This window comes from Euwallacea fornicatus, chromosome 28 (genome assembly GCF_040115645.1).
Source record: "Euwallacea fornicatus isolate EFF26 chromosome 28, ASM4011564v1, whole genome shotgun sequence".
Lineage (NCBI taxonomy): Eukaryota > Metazoa > Arthropoda > Insecta > Coleoptera > Curculionidae > Euwallacea > Euwallacea fornicatus.
The window spans coordinates 2,744,067-2,760,990 of record NC_089568.1 but is presented as its reverse complement, the minus strand read 5'-3'; the positions used below and the strand labels follow the sequence as shown (position 1 = coordinate 2,760,990).

The 16,924-nt window shown below is 40.5% G+C and overlaps 1 protein-coding gene across 8 annotated transcripts in view; it reads right to left on the bottom strand.

The window, feature by feature from the left end:
• The window catches only part of LOC136347449 (autism susceptibility gene 2 protein homolog), a 101,450-nt gene that overhangs the window by 11,559 nt on the left and 72,967 nt on the right, over positions 1–16,924 (bottom strand). For 6 of the 8 annotated variants that reach the window (XM_066297460.1, XM_066297463.1, XM_066297464.1 and 3 more), the window contains exons 6-10: positions 4,070–4,424; positions 1,071–1,324; positions 688–1,019; positions 307–495; positions 66–253 (exon numbers count right to left, since the gene is read on the bottom strand). In XM_066297460.1, the coding sequence (XP_066153557.1) occupies positions 66–253; positions 307–495; positions 688–1,019; positions 1,071–1,324; positions 4,070–4,424 (1,318 nt within the window). The remainder of the gene's footprint in view (positions 1–65; positions 254–306; positions 496–687; positions 1,020–1,070; positions 1,325–4,069; positions 4,425–16,924) is intronic. The other 2 variants (XM_066297461.1, XM_066297465.1) reach the window with 1 other exon arrangement.

The window sequence follows — 16,924 nt, the reverse complement described above, 5'->3', positions numbered from 1 at the left end:
AGAAATTGTTAGTAAATGCTCTAAAAAGCATTAAAAAAAAACGGAGCTTTGCACTAGGGACTTACTCGTCTGAAACAAATTTTCTGCAGAGAAAGGGTTGGGGTTGGTGGCAGTGGGCGCGGCTGATGCCAGAGGACTAGCAGTTGACACTGGGGGTGGCGCCAAAGGCGGAGGCGCGAACAGTGGTGGAGCACCGGGGGATGAGTAAGCTCCACTATGGTGGCTTGGTGCAGGTCGAGGGGGAGCAGGGCTGCTAATTATAAACAATTAAGGAAGGGCGATTCGAAAGTAAGTAAAGCAAGGTACCTCAGCCTCGTTAAGGGGACGGCTGGCGCCACTGTGGTTGGGGTCGTGGCCCACGGTTTTGCCAGCGTTGGCTGCGCCACCGTGGGCGCGGCCGTAAGACTAGAAGAAACGGCTGTGGCCGGCGGCGTCGTGTGGCTTTGTACCGGCGTCGACGTCCTGACGCTGCTTTTGCTTAATGACGTCACGCTACTACAATTAAGAACAAATTTACATAAATCGCACCAACTGACTAAAATCCCTTTTTTAGTCTGGCTTCAGCTGTATTTACAGATCATCTGCAGATAGACCGGGCATCCGATAAAGTAGCTAAATGATCGATAATTACGGCTAAGGGTGCTGAGACAAAACGACCTAAACGCCTTGAACACCAAAATAACCCACCTATAACTCTCTCGCTCCCTAGTGGGACCTTCTGCCCCCCTCGGGCTCATTACGACTTTAGGGGTAGCGGGTCGTTTCGAGGGCGGCTGATGCTCTAGGGGCAAGTGCTGTTGCAAGGCATTAGAACTTGGAGGTTGCTGGTTGCCAACAAGAGCAGGCAGCACTGTCGCCGAATGATTGGCAGCTGCCAACGGTTGCGCCTGAGTCACACTAGGGGGTGTCGGCTGAGCAGGCAAAGCACTAGCCACCGACGTTGACGAGGGAGGAGTGGGGTAGGGGACGGCACCCGGATAGGCGGGCGTGGAAGTGTAAGCGTACGGAGTATACAAGGGCTGAAAATGGGCTCTATTGTATTTTTTTTTAATCATATTTTTTCCACATACTTGATACGAGTGGTGGTACTGCCCAGGACTAGGAGCCACAGCGGCGTTTGCAGACGTCGCGACGGCAGGACTATCCATTCTTCCGTGCGCATGTGCCGCAGGATCTAAACCTGCCGTCGGATGGTGGTGGGCGGCAGGAGCTGCCACTGGAGGTGGCACCGGGGCCGTCGTGGGCGGCATTGAAGACGGTGGTGGTTGTTGCGGGGCCACGACAGTCGGAGGTGCGCATGACAACTGGGTTGGAGGTGGTTTATCTGTGAAGCAACAACGTTAAGTAATATATGCATATTTCCGTGTAATGTAATGCGAGGAAAGGAAAATGAGCATCAATTATGAGTGTAGACATAAAATTACCTGCACGAGGTCTGACGAAAAAATTCTCATTACACAGTTGCCCGTAAATTACGGTTATTACGAAACGACTTTCAATACTTTAATTGCATGTTTTCATCGTTTTAATTGCCCGGATAAATAACTTGTATCGAGTCCGTTTATTTTATGCGATTAAAAAGCGACTCGTATGAGCTGTTTACATTGTATTCCTTGCTAAGTAAAATCAGCCATTTCATCCATTACTATAATAATATTATAGCTTCCATTACGCAACATGACGACCTTTTTCCGAATAAAAGCAAACGGGAGATCGAACGATAGAAAAACAATACGGTGAACGATATTCCGGGTACAACAAAGAGGGCAATCGCTGCCAGTCGTATAACATATGAATACATAATGGCGTTTTATTGACCTGATAAATCAATGTAAACGACCACTGCGCCCATATTCGAAAACTTATTACTGATCCGAGTGTGGGTTGCGGAGATAAACAAGCGAAATGAGATGCCCGTTGTGGCTTGTGTCAGTTCTCGTTGCGGTTTATCTGGGCGTTGTTATTGGGGCCTCGTTGAAGTTTCATTTGTAAACTATCTAATAGATTGTGTGGGGTAGTCCGACTAAATAATCAGGGGAATTATGGTAGGGAAAATTGGAATATAGTGCTTCGGAGGGTGCTTAATTAAACTTGTTTGACCAATGGAAAATGAGAATGCAAACACTTGGGAACAAATTCTCTATACGGCTCGAAATTGGTTTGACAGGTGCTAACAAAGTTTCAGTGAGATGTAGGAAACAGTATAAAATTTCTACATCTCACCAAATTTTATAGAGGGAAACGAATATTCAAGGTAGCATATTTTAATTAACCACCCCGCGTATCTGTTCCAATATTTTTAAATGCAAACGTCTAAATTTAAAATAGAACGAACCAACGATTTCTATTTTACGAAAACTCCGAACGACCTCTATTTTGTTACATTCCGTTCGTTATGCTATTTTGGCCAAGGTGGCAAGAGCGCACTGCTCATTTGTCACTGAAAAACATCAACTTAACTCCAAACAATTCGCAGATTTCGTTATTTTCGAGGCTGGAATATGATATCTATTCATTATACGACATTCTTAACGTAACGGTATTGAGTGAAACATCGCCATGAACTGCCAAACGCCCGAGAAATTAATGTCGTGCATACAGGGAGTCCCAAGAAAAAAAATTGGCGAAGCTATATCTCAGTTGTTTAGGAACGGATTTTGACGAACTAAAAACGAAATAAAATAATATTTTTCACTACTAGGTAACATCAAAGTTGTTTTTTTTTTTAAATTAAAATCTTCTGCTTTAAGTATCAACTTCAGAACTTCGAATAGATCTCCATTTTTTTACATTTATTTCTATGAATACTGATACATTGGCTTGAATGTGACAAACAGTATTTTTCTTCTGCATTTAACGACGTATTGATCCCTAGTTTACACAAAATAATATTTCTAAACAAATTGCTCGAGTTGACTGCCACCATGTTGTGCACATCAATGACACCTTCTGATTACACCATGCATAGCATTTATGATAGCATTTGGTGCAATTTCCTGCCAAGCATTTATAATTATTTGCCTTAAAATATCGACATTTTCTGGCTGGGAAACATAAACTTTATCTTGAAGGCAGCCTCGTAGCCAAAAATCTAGCAGAGAAAGGTCCGGTGAACGAGCGGGCCAACGAACTAGACACATACATAATTGCTCACAGAAAATTGTGAAGAAAAATTACATAGTTCTAATAGTTAAGGGCGGCTTTATTTCGGCCCTTCTCACTGCTAAAAAATATAAAAAAGTGGACTTACAAAATATTAACTTTGACCTTTCTCAACAGTCTGAAAAATACTATTTTGTTTGATTTTCAGTTCATCACAACTCGTTCACAAATAACTGAGACACTCTGTATTTTTTTCATTTATTCTTTTTTGGAAACGGCCTGTATAGTACAAACTAATTTCGTTGAAATTTGGAAAACTATTTTTCAGTCTCGTATGAGGCACTCCCACTCAATTCCTAATCAATATGGATCTATTTTTTCTTATTTTGACCATCTACTTTCATAAGATGTGGCCACTGTCTGGAATGGTCAAGGTTCGACACAAGATATGCCGTGTTGTTCGGCCAACTTCGAAACCCACTATGTAATCAAAATGTTTCTTAATTTCAAATTGATTAGGTCTCTCGAAAGCTCTGCAGCGCTTGTTGTTCCCCGAACGCGACCAATGTCCAGCAGTTGCCATCAATCGACATAACAACATTCTTTATATTGTGGTCGTGTTCATGATAAATGTAATCGAACTCTTTCTGACGTTCCCCAAGCATAGCGTCGAAAGGACATTGACATGGTGAAAAGTAGAGTTAATTTTGACAGGTACTATGACAATATTCTCGCAAGTATTCTCTTTCGGAAGACGGAATTTAGCACCTTGAGCAAATTCTTACGTTTGAAGGGAGGGGGACACTCTCAGCAAACAACGTCAAAATGACAAGTGTTCACTGACGTTACCCATGGATGGACTACGTTGACATTTTGACGTCAATCTCATGAGACGTTCCACTCTCCCAATGATCTTATCTTTACCACCTCCAGTTATTTAAACAAAAACAAGAATTTAAAAGCTCACCTTGTCCAGGTACAGGCGGAATTTTGGCGCCCATCTGCGCTGCTTCCGGTTTAATAGAAAGGGCCTGCGGCTGAGCCGCCCCAACCATCGGTTGGGCAGCAGCACCCAACGAGGCACTCTCCCCCACCGCGGGTGCTACCGCGGCAGACGGTATAGCTTGCGGCAGATAGTGGGGCGGCTGCTGGGCGGGGGCCGGGGACGGCGCCGGCAAGTTGGGCGGCGTGGGCGCCGGTACCGGGCTACTGCCCGGGCCATGGGGTAGCCCCTGGGGCAGGCTTGGCGGCAGGGCGCCCGGGAATTCGTGTTTGCGAGCCGACGGCACTGAAGGGAAGATTACCGAACTGGCATCGGAGCCCTAAAACGAAAGAAAAATCCATTAAAATCATCCCTTAAAAATCAGTTGCAATCAAGAAAATGTCGTCGGCATATTTCCTTAATAGTCTCACAATTTAGGTAGCTGTAACTGCTTCGCGTAACAACCGGGTCTTCAATGTCCAGTTTGTGAACGATAGCCGTCAGTTCACAATATTAACTGGCAGATGAAGCGTTGTTTTTTTTTTGTTTTTTTTTTTTTAACTGAAGTTCAAGCTTAACCAACAGTTGAAGTAAAGATATCTGTCTGACACACCTCCGCAACGAACAGACAGTTTACCCTTGATTGTAAATTAGTTCACTTACAATTTAGCAGGACATTGAAGAACCGGTCTTAAAACATCCATAAAAAGGAAGTTTCGAGCGAATTAAGTGCATTTCATTGGCGCAATAAACCGGCAAATTATTTCCATTTAGTTCCATTACTTACTCGCGAATACGCAAAGCAAAGGAACACTGTTTGAGGTATAATAGGAAAATGAAGAAAACCGCGAGTTTGATTGATGGCTCAACATAATTCATTTGCATTTAGATCTGACTGAGTCGAAATCGACAATCTTCAAAGTCACGGAATGGTTCTCTATTAAAACGCTATTGCACTCGTTCCTTTGAGATTTGATTGCTTCAACTCCTAAGGTTTTCGATCCTGAAGTATATACGGGACGGACAAAATTCGACGTTTATATGGGAAATTTTCCCAGCCAGTATGTTCACATTCATTTTATATATCTATGCCTACATGTTCGTTTGATAAGTTCGTTCAGGTATCTAATGATGGTGTAAATGGCGCTGCTACCACGTCGTTTTATGGATGCTTTAAGTGTTTATAACCTGGTTTGAAGGACCGAAAAGGAGCATAAACAAAGCCTTTCTGAACCGAACAAAAACACGATTTTCTTCGAACAAAACAATTAAATCAAAAAGGGATTCGATTTCGAACTTCTTGCTGGCTCTCAGATGGAAATTAAATACAAGGCGAATAGTCTGGCGGTGGTTTTAATTCGATTCAAATAAGTTTGCGGAAAGTTCGGGCCGAGAACCAAGACAGGCATCCGGAGATAGAACTTTGAATTATTTAAGCCCTCTTTTATTAAGACAAGTTTAATCTCCCGGTTTTCTGTTTTCGCTGGCCGGGCAGGAAACGAATTAGCGAACTTTTCGGTGCGTTCGTTCGAGAGAAAGAGGTTCCGAACTAATTAATATGAATGGCGATGTTTTAAATTTGTTTTTCAGGCAATGTGCAAATAAAATGGTGCATAAATTTCACGGCGGCCTAACTATTTAATTACTCCTTTTTCCTTTGCGCAACTATGATAATTGCATAATAAACCTACGGTAGATGGCGGAATGCCTTCGCGAGAACGCCGGTTATGGTTAATTGTTAATTGTGCCGCGCAAAAAGCAAAAATGCATCGAGGGGCTGCTTAATGGGGCCACCTAGGGCTTCCGTCTAAGTCCGTCGCCTTAAATCCACGGCGCAGGCACGACTGGCACTCCGATAATGATTGTCTCGAATAAGTTGTCGGAAGAGTGTCCCATTCTCGTACGGGGTAATGGGCGATTGATTCGTTTTTTAGCCTCGTTTCAGATACTTGAGATGCTGCGAACGCCGCGACATGGCCGAGAATGGATTGTCCAAGTACCTTATGTTTTATTGATGAATTTTAGCGACTACATATTATTTTTTATGTGAACGCTTTCGAAGAACTATCAGTCACTATAAGGGGCAATCGAAGAAACTTAGAAAACCAATTAAAAGTTCGGCAGTTAATTTTCCACCCAAGAGACCGAATTTCAACGGAAGAGCTCATCGGATTGCCTTCAACCGCAGCAATATCCGAAGATATACATTGTTCCGCCTCCAGAATGAGATGGATTGTTGCTATGCAACCGGGAAATTCCCAAAGAAATCTATTCAAATATCTGAAATTGTACGGGAAACAAGCGATTTTGCGAAAAAAAAAAAAAAGGATTTTTACGGAGTGTCAAATGCGAAAAAGCCGGTTTGTGTTTGGAAGTAGTCTTCACGATGGAGTTCTTGCAATTTTATGACTACCAAATTTGTCAATTTTTTGAAGAATTACAATGCGTCACAGCTAAAACCGGACACCATCGAGTTTCTGATTAGTGTGTTATTTTTTAAGTGATGCTAAACATTTAGGACGAAAACTTTGTAATCGGATTCAGTCTTAACGATCTTTATTTGGACAACCCTTTGAACTAATTTATTACTAGCTCAACAGAAACAGATGCTAATTTAATTAAAAAGGAACTAAATGTTAGTAACAGCCAAACCGGCACACAGTATGTAACTACGTATGCACATGTGTACTACATATATAAAAACATACTTTATTCAACAATTACTATTTTGTTTATACCTTATACTTTTGCCCCACTACCATTTTTAACCGATGTGGCGTTGACTTCACTACGAGTTCAGTGACAGAGGGATGAATATCATCCCGGTCCTCCTGAAGGGCAGTTTTTTCATTTTTGTTAGAAATAATTCGATTTCAAATTTTTTTCTAGAACATCCCCTAAATGTTCTATAACATCTAAATCGAGGGATTGCGGGGGTGTTTACAACACCTTGGGACAATTACACGATAGCCGTGCCCTTGCTATGAATGTGCTCGGATCGTTATCAGCATAAAATTTCAAACATTCCAAAATGACCAACTTTGTTGCACTGCTGCGCATGTGTTCTTATAAAATGTCTACATAAACGAACTTATTCGTCGTCCCTTCAATGAAATGTAATTTGCCCACTCCATTGGCTGCCATACGTCCCCATACCATTATCGAACCTCCGCCATGTTTAACTGTGGGTCTTATATTTTGTGAATCTAGTGCTTTATTTGATTTTTGCCATACCATTTGCCGTCCATCGCTTCCCAAGATGTTATATTTGTTCTCATTGTTAAAAGAACGGTTTTCCAAAAGTCGAAATTCTTGTTTTTATGACGTTCTGCAGACTATTCGTTTCTTGCGATTTATGGCACTGACATAGGGCTCCTTCCGAGTTATCCGGCCATAAAAATTATGTTTACGTAATACCCTTCGAATAGTCTGGGGGCTAACTTGAATGATTAATTCTGCAGCCACATCGGCAGCTAATTGGAGAGCACTTAATTTGGAGTTTTTAGTCTTTTTTCGGATAATCCATCGTTCGTTAATATCCGAAAGCCTTTTCTTGTGTTCTGTCTTGTTTTCTCTCTTAAAAGTATTAACAACACCTTGCATTGCTGAATGCTTTCGTTTGAACGTTTTTGATATTTCTCGCAAACTTTTCTCCTCGTGAAAATGTTGAACGATTAGTTTCTTTTGATCATCGCTCAATTGCTTCATTTTCGTAAGCTTCAGGTCAAAACTTGCTCTAAACCTTGTGCAAACGAGCTTCAAATATTGGAAAAAAATATAGCAGCAATAATTAAAGAATACGGAGTTAACGTTGAGACTTCCTCGAGCAAAAGACTATTCAATACTGCGTGATTTTAAGGGTGTACGAAGGGTTTGGCTGTGACACACTGTACCTCCTCTATCGTTTCGCGTTCGAAATCGACGGGAAAGTAAAAATTTATGTCACTTGGGGAAATTTACAATTGCCACCACTCTGTCGTGTATCGTGCCATGAAACGTCAATCGCTTTTGACCATATGTCCATCATTGTTTATTGCCTGGTGTTAGGAAAAGAAAATAAATTAGCTCTCTCTCCTGTCACTCGATGTGGGATAGTCGGGATAATCCGAAGCCTGTCTAAAGTACTGCTAATATTCTCGTATGAGATGATGTCGACGAAATAAGTGATATTTCAGTTGGGCGATTGTAGCTTGGGTTGGGGGAGTTTGCGCATGGGTAGTCTCAAGTTGAGATTCTGGAGGAGACCATTGGGCGTTAAATTAAATTAGATTGATTGTTCCCGTACCGTACGAGTAAAGTATGAAGTTGTACTTGTAATGACATGTGATGTCGCAACGTCGAAAAACCTTTATGAACCAATTTCTTACTGAATTTACCCCCTTCTAGGAAGCCTGGCAAAAGAAACGAGAGAAAAACAAAAGACTATGATAAGTAATCCTGAGGATAAACCTCAGAAACGCGAACGTCAGAATTCTTACTAGTTTCTAGCCGAAACTGACCCGTTTCACATGTGCATTCACAAAATATTTTTGTGTCCGATGGACAAGGTAGTCCAGTTTTTAAAATTCAGATGTCGCACACGCTCCCTCAGATAGGACGAGAGAGAGCATGTAATTACAATACCATACAAAATACTGTCATCCCTCTCAACCCTCTTCCAAATCGACCGAGAAATAAAAACATATTTTGTTCGTTAAAATTTGCAATTTTTACCACTTTGTCACCATTGCCGTCATGCACTGCGGCATGCAACGTTCACTGTTCCCGATGATATATCCATTTTTCCCATTGGGACGCAATGGCCCCGTCCTAACATTTTTGTAGAAGATATTAAAACCATGAGTGTTATTTCAATTGGGAAACTGTATTTTGGGATTGGGAGAGTTTCCGCATCTATATTTTTAAGCACATAGCGCCAGTGCTCGAAACTCTTCAATGGCCAAAAACGCTGCAAATGTCTACACCACGAGGAAATTTCTGTCTTAATATTCCTCAATAAAATAACCGTCAATCAAAAATTTCCCCCGTTCATTAAACAGAAAATGATATTTCTGGCTTATTATGTGAACCTTTAGCTTCGTAGGCTGTCTTTATCAAAATGAAAAAGGAATAATTGCTCAGCGAACTTTCTACCGAAATAGCAGTTAGTATAATCGCATTACCTCCCCATTCAGACGGAAAGAAGTTGTCGGGAGTTGTTGCCGAAGTTGGCAGAAGTTAAATTGGATTTCCCCAAGTTTCCGTCAAAATTCCATCACTTTTAATCGGATTATCTCTTTAAAATCTCGTAGACAAGCGGATCGTTCTTGAAGTTTGTTTTTACTCTAAGATTTATATTTTCGATTCATAAAAGAGGGAATTACAATAAACATTATTTAACTTCAGAAACGATTTGTCAATACCCCACAGACCGGCAAATCCATTGACCCGTTAAACACGCCGACATAATGAGCGCGCCTTTTGAATTTTCCTCCCACATTTAAATTAATTCTGCTCGTATTAAAGCGAGATTAAATCGGGGGAAATTACTTTTCCGGTAGACGGGTTAATTTGTAAAAACCGGGCCCTAAAAAGTAATCGACTCCACTTAATCACCCCTAATGAATCATTAAGGTGCGGACGGCTCAGTATTAATGCTCCTCCTCGTCGGGAGCGGAGCTTTAACAACTCAGAAACGGGGGGTAATTAGTCCCTTGGGGAATGCGGCGCTTCCCGGTGCGCGAGACATATTAAAATGTCTGTCTTGGGAGGGGGGGATGGATGAATTATATATATATATATATATATATATATATATATATATATATATACGAGGTTATGTTTACCTTGACTCCGTTTAATGAACCAAAACGCACGGTAAAATGCCCAATAAAAAAAAAAATATATAAATAAATAAATAAAAACTAGACTAGTGGGCAAAGCAAATAAACTTAAAGGGGGAGCAGTAACATGGTGGTCTAATCTTTGTTGATCTTTAGCTGCGCCAAACAACACAAATGAACCGTCGAATCAACTAGCATTTCAGAGGTGCCAGAATTTTAAGTATTGAGTTATCCAGATCAAAAATAGTATCCATATTAGCAAATTAGATTGAAAAAAATAATAATAACGAAATTTTCCTGAATTTTTCCTCCCTGGCATTCTCTTATTGCAACTTTCGAAAGTTTCAGCGTCGATACCTTGGGATTCGCGTTGTAATAACTGCTTATTGAAAATCAATTTACGTCTCTACTGGAATGATCTTGTCTTCGGCGATTTTCTCTAATAATATAAACTTCGTTACACCTCCAAAGTTTTCCATTTTTTTTTCTCCCAATTAGAAGCAATTTAATAAGGGGACGCCAGTTGAGAAGGGTTGCCATCCCCTTTTTAAGATTTAATAAAAAAGCCATTACGAGTTTTCCTCCGCTTTCTGTCTCAGGCCCCCAACTTGTCTAGGCTCCGCCAAAGGTGGAGAGATGAGTTTTACAAACTTTTAATACTTGAAGAAATTTCATTTTCTCAAGGAAAATCGAAAAACGTTTTTATTAGTTTTATTACCTAAACTAGAGGCACGCTATTGCAGGCAAGTTCAGGTGTGAACTTTATTTAGAATCTAATCAAGGGACAACCTGTTGATAAGCTTATAAAGCCGATATTAACCGGTAATTGGGGCCAGGTGACACTCCTTTGAGGTTTTCAAAAACCCTAAATCCGCACTCCCCGCTACATGTTGTGATGACACGCTTTGGTCCTCAATGCCGGATATGTTAATTTGCCGGCGAGAAGCAATTCCGAAACTAATGTTGCTGCGAAATTATCATCATGTGCAAAGGCCTAGAGTTTCCAGTATACACTTCAATTATACAAGCAATCCAGTTTCAACGGCGGTTAAATCAGAAGCGGGAAATTATAAATTATTCTGCACTCTAAACGCGTGTGTTGGGGCGATTTAACCCATGGAAATGGGACGCCAAACAAACAGACAAGAAATACCTTCAGGCGTATAGTGAAAACTAATATCGGAGTTATCAAAAAATCATCAATCATGAGCAAGCGATGAGAGAGAAATCACTCGTGAAGGATTAGACCCATCGGGAATTTACAGCAATTTTCCGATAGATTCGCAATTGCAGGAGTTCATTAGCTGGTACAATGAAAGAGAAAATCCGGAAAATGCCTTTGAGTGAGTTTGGGTTACTCAGATACCCAAAAAAGTAACATAGTTTTCGTTCACGTCGATTCGATTTAGTTGCAGAAATCAAAGTTTCTCTTTAGGCCAATTCTGGTTACTCGCATTCGAAATTCGATTTCCGATCTCACGAATTTGCTGTTGGGCGAAATTGCAGAAAAATAATTCTTAAATATAAGAAGTTTCTCAGCACGACGTGGGGGGAGCCTTCACGGTTATCTCGAGGAAAAAAGCTTAGTGCACGCTAACCCGTTACAACTTTAGGGAAAATCCGATAATTAATTTAATTGTCGGTAATTTAGGGGCACGTGCTGAAACAGACACTTTTGATGGATGTACTCGGTTTGGTTGACGACTTCCTTCTGAAATAGCGACGAAGAAGCAGTTTCCAGAGAAGGGCTGCCTGCCATTTGCCGTTCGAGTTGCCAAAAATTCCGATTTTGCCAGAACTTAAGGAACCCGCACGCTGCGAGTCGAAAGCGTGAATTTTTCGCGCGATTCGAATTCCGACCTTGTTTCGGCCCCTCACCCAGCAGTTGATGGGCCACCCCGTGTATGTTCCGCTATACTCAATTCTGTGACCACACACGCGGTCGTACGAAAATAATAACCAGGTGCAGTTAATTACCGAATATACAGGCCTATAAATTGTCGCCCTGTCATAACTTCACTTTGCTGGCACGACGACGAGTTGAAGATCAAAGAAAACGCGAACAGACAAACATTCCGACGCCCTCAAAGTGAAAATTAATGCGTTTCCCGCAATTAATACGGGGCTTCTTTAGACATTAAATAAATCCCGCTGCTATTTACCGAGTTCGTACGGCTGTTGAAAAGTGTTTCAACAGAGTTTTTAGAGTGTTTTATTATGTTTATGAAGTTTGAAAAACTCACATTGTCAATACAAACGATGACTTTCGGCTTGTACACTTCTTTTTTCATCGCGAACCACGTCACTTAACGCTGCCTGAACGAGGAATGACAACGAATTTTTTTTTTTTTTTTTTTTTACTAATTAGTAGCTCGAAGGCATTGGGGAATTTTACCACTAATTGTTAATGCCATTTAGAATGCATTAAAAGCTAATTCGACGCAGGTAGTAAAAGCGTTTGTTGACACGGTAGTTTTCTCATGGACGTGTGAATTTTCGTATCTGCTGTTGTTGTTAGAGGAGAAGAGGCACTAAAATCCATGTTTACTCGATACGCAACCACCGCATTGTGTTTTCAATTAGCGTAAAAATTTACAATAAAAGTGTGTTGTGTGGGGCTTACAACTTAGTCTAATTCGCGCAAGTCCATAGATACGTAAGCAAAACGCGTAAGGAAGCATTAAGTTGGCTCAAGACTTTAGAAACAGAAAGGGTGCTCGCCGAGCGTCTTCATTAAACAACAACATCCACATATTTCAGGAACGTGATTGGCATAAACGGCTAAAAATAATAATAATAATAATAATAATAATTCCAGTTAGAAATCTCGAGAGACAATATCGCGCAGACGTTCAAACAATTCGCCTTTCCGAGAGTTAATATCGCCCTTGACAGCGCTCGAATCCACTCGAAAAATGCACTATAGGGTTTCGATCCTCGATCCACCCTTCGGGGATATTAAATCCGGGATCAAGGGACGGGGTAATATGAATTGTATCCCGTCTTGCCTCGTTGTGTTCCCGGTTTTATCCCGTTTAATGCCGCGTGTCGGAACGATGGTCGGACGTGCCTGAGGAGGGTAAAACCGGAAAGAACCCTGTTTTTTGTCGGAAAAAAATTTTCTACTGTATTTTTACGAAACAAACGGAATAAAACGTAAGATAATACAAGAACAGAATCTGGGTTCCAGTAACGGTGGAGTTGACTCGATCACGATGCAGTACCGTCCATTTCGTATCGAAGCCCTCGTTCTTCTCTTCCTTCGGAAAGTGTTCAGTGCATCAAAACAAACACAGGAAATTCCTACACCAAGTGATTTAAGGTGGCTCACCCTTAAAACTTTTTTGTTTTTAAACTTAGAACGCAGAAATTTGGACGGAAGCTATGTGGGAATAGAGCCGTTTGATTGACAGCAATGGCGTTTATCCAGCGCTTTTGGTTTAACCGGAAATTACCTCAACTTTCAATTTTGAAACGTAAAGCCCTGTGAATTTTTACTTTTTTGAAATCTAGAGATCAATTTTAGTCGCGCCCACATTTGGGTCTCCTCTAACCTTTCGCACAATAAGACGTTGGCCCCTTTGACTCGAAAGTTTTGAATGGTCAGTTTGTGGAATAAAGTCCAGCCAGTCTTCGTTATTATATCGTAAAATAATATTTCCCGCAGCACTTTTACTAAGATTTAATGTGGAAGCAATTTCACTATAAGAACAGCCCTTTTCACAACGATACACCACTAACCGTCTTATATTGAAATTTGTATTCTTACCATGCCGAATATTGTAATTAAGTTGCAAACTAAATAGCACTACTCAGCATAGCACGGACAAGGTGAAACAAGTTTTTTATTTATTAAAATTAGATTGTTGATATTAAGAGCGTTATGAGTCATTTTAAGGGTATGTAACGGGACCGTCCCAATGTTTCTGCATCGTTGAAAGGTTACCGTTTTGATTATGCCCGACTACGTTTTGATAGTGCTGATCGCAAATTTTTGAATATTTGATAACTTTAACTGTAAGACTTTATTTAAATATATATATATTTGTGTGTGTGTGTGTGTGTGTATGTGTGTGTTTGCTTAACAACTTTTAACTGAGAAATACCTAATTTTTTTAAGTGTTTAGCTTCGGTCCCAACATTTTCGTTATTAGCCGTATACTGCATTGTACAATTTGCAAGAAGATTTGCGCAAAAGGGGGTGCAACTCTCCCCCGCGCCGCAGACATCGATAATCATCTTCAAATGTAAAAGAGAAGCGAATTGACAAGCGGCGGACTGAAAGGCACAAAACACACAAATCGTCTTGAGTTACGTCACTTCTGGCAATAAAGAGCGAAGTGAAGAAACGAGGAGGACAAAGATAGGCGATTTTATACACACGTCTGCTCTTTTATTCATGAGAATTTATATATCGACAAAATGGATAGTGCCGTATATTCGTCGGGAACACGAGCGCAAAGCACTAAATAAACCGATCCCATTGTACTCAGGAAATATGGTCACGATTTGCGAGGAAAAAAGAAAGAGGGAAGAGATGTTTGTGTTTGGGGAAGACGTAGCTTGTCTGCGTCCATCTTGGAACGATGTGGGAGCTTGACGTGAATATCAAATTTTTTACTATATCTTCGTTCTTGAGAGATTTGAAGAATCATTGAAAATTTTGAACGGCGTTCGAACGAGAAATATGCCTGGTGGTTTTTGCCCGTTGGTGCAAACAAACTGCCGCCTCTTCCCGACCACCAAAATTGGATCCGGGGGTTTATCGGATATTCAAGTTCCTTTGTTTCGGCAACAACCCCTCTCCCCAGTCTTTCGCTTTGTGCATCAGAACAAGTCATCCTTGTTGCTACAATATTGGACCTTAACGATATGCCACACGATGCCCATCTTTTGCTACTTTGTTATGGAATTCATCGGCAGCCAAGAGTAATGGGAAAAAAGTAGAAATTAATTAACGGCAATGCTAATCAAAAATTTACATGCGAAACACAATGGCGAAAAAAAGTCCGCGTACAAGCAGCAAAGTTCGTTTCAAATCTAAAGTTTTACGAGAATATTTGCCAACATATGAAAATATTGAAACAAATTGACTATTGTAACTGAATAGAATTTACTACACATGTTAAATATAACAGAAATTTATTTATATAAAATTGATAATGCATCGTTAACAAGAGGAAAAAAGTGTGCAAAAGATGTGCGCACATAAAAATAATTACATTATTTTCGATGAAGTAAGCCGCAGAGGCAAGTTGAAACAAGTTGATTGCGTTCGGTACTTGTTGTTTAGGTCTAGCAAGTTTCCACCACGAGTCCTAAGAATTAGCAAATTGCAAGTGAATTGAGAAGTTATGATAAAGCCATGGTAAAAAGGAAAACACTAAGGCAAGCGGGTAAAATTGTTGGTAAAGGACATTCGTCGGTACAAAGGGTAATTCGAAATTACAACTAAAGAGAAAGTCTATCAGTAAATGCAAGATCTGGCCGTCCCAAATTGTTATATCAGAGAGAAAAGCGGTGTGCGTTAAGGATCGTTAAAGAAGACCCTAAAGTTAGTGCTTCTCAGCTGGTTGCAATAATTGAACAATTTCACAAAAACGTTTTGTTCTAAAACTGTTCTGAATTTGTTAAATAAACAATAGATATAGAAGGTACGTTGCTTGAAGGAAGCCGTCAGTTACCAAAATGAATGAGACGAAGATGTTGACTCCAAGATGAACGGTTTCGTGTTTTTAGACATTTAAAAAAAGCAAATGAGAACCTACGGCCGAAAAGTCGAACTTAGGGGGTCACTGCAGTTATCAACAAAATAATGATCCCGAACGTACCGCGAGTATCGTTAAAGAATCGCTGCTGTATAACGCTCCCAAGCAATTGCATACCCCACCTCATCCTGCCGGACCTTAATCCCATCGAGCATTTGCGAGAGTTATTGGACCGGAAGATTCGAAAATATCAAGTAACTTCAAAGGTTGGGCTTAAAGAAAAATTCAAAAAAATGGTCAAAAGTTTTTCGGGGGGAAACAATGAAATTAGTCCGCTTAATAGCAAATAGGTTAAAGGAAGTGATCAAATTAAACGAAGATCCAACCTGTTCCTGAAATTGTTGACGTACGCAATTTACTTTTGGTTGCTAAATTCGCTTTCGTTTAAATTCTGTTAATAAACTTGATACCTGTTCGCTTACATTACTCGATATTATTGTAACTAGTCGAACTATCGAAGGTAACATATGGGTAAGTTCAATTTTACTTGTTATCTCGTATTGCCACAGCCTGTGAGAGTTGAAGCGATTTTTGTTGCTTGTGCACAGACTTTTTTCCGCCACTGTACGTACATACGTTCTACACGTTTGGGGCGGATTGATGTATTTGAAAACGCCTGAGACGCCTCAGGCGCACGTACAAGTCGTTGGAGTTGCACAGTATTCTCAGTTAAAACTAACCGAGAAACACGTCATCCAGTCTTCGCTAAGGGCTCGGGCAAAAAGGCCTCTTACCACTCTGAAATTCCCCCTTTCAACGGCCGAGGAATGACAGTTTTTTTTACACAAGTCGCGTCAAAAACGATTGATATACACTTATCAATCATCACTTACCTTAAATCAACGTTCAGGAATGATGACACGATTCATATAAAAAAAATATAACTCTTCAGCAATTGTGTATCACACAATTTAAGTATTCACCCCCCCCCCCCATATACATGCGTATGTATTTTAGTTAACTGTTAAATTTCGTTTTTCTATTAATTTTTTTTTTATTTCTGAAGACGAGAACAGTCACCGAAAAATGAACGAGGATACTCGCTCGAGGCATTATAGTAAAGCGCAAATGCTACTTTCAGTTAGTTTAAACTGCGATGACTCGTAGCAGAGGGTTTACACCCTAATAACTCACTTCGGAGTTCATCATCCGTTCTATTATTAGTTATTTTTTGGCTAATAAAGACGAGGGATAACATTAGCTAAAGATGACCTGTCACTTTAAGGGTAAATAATTCGAAAACTCCCCTC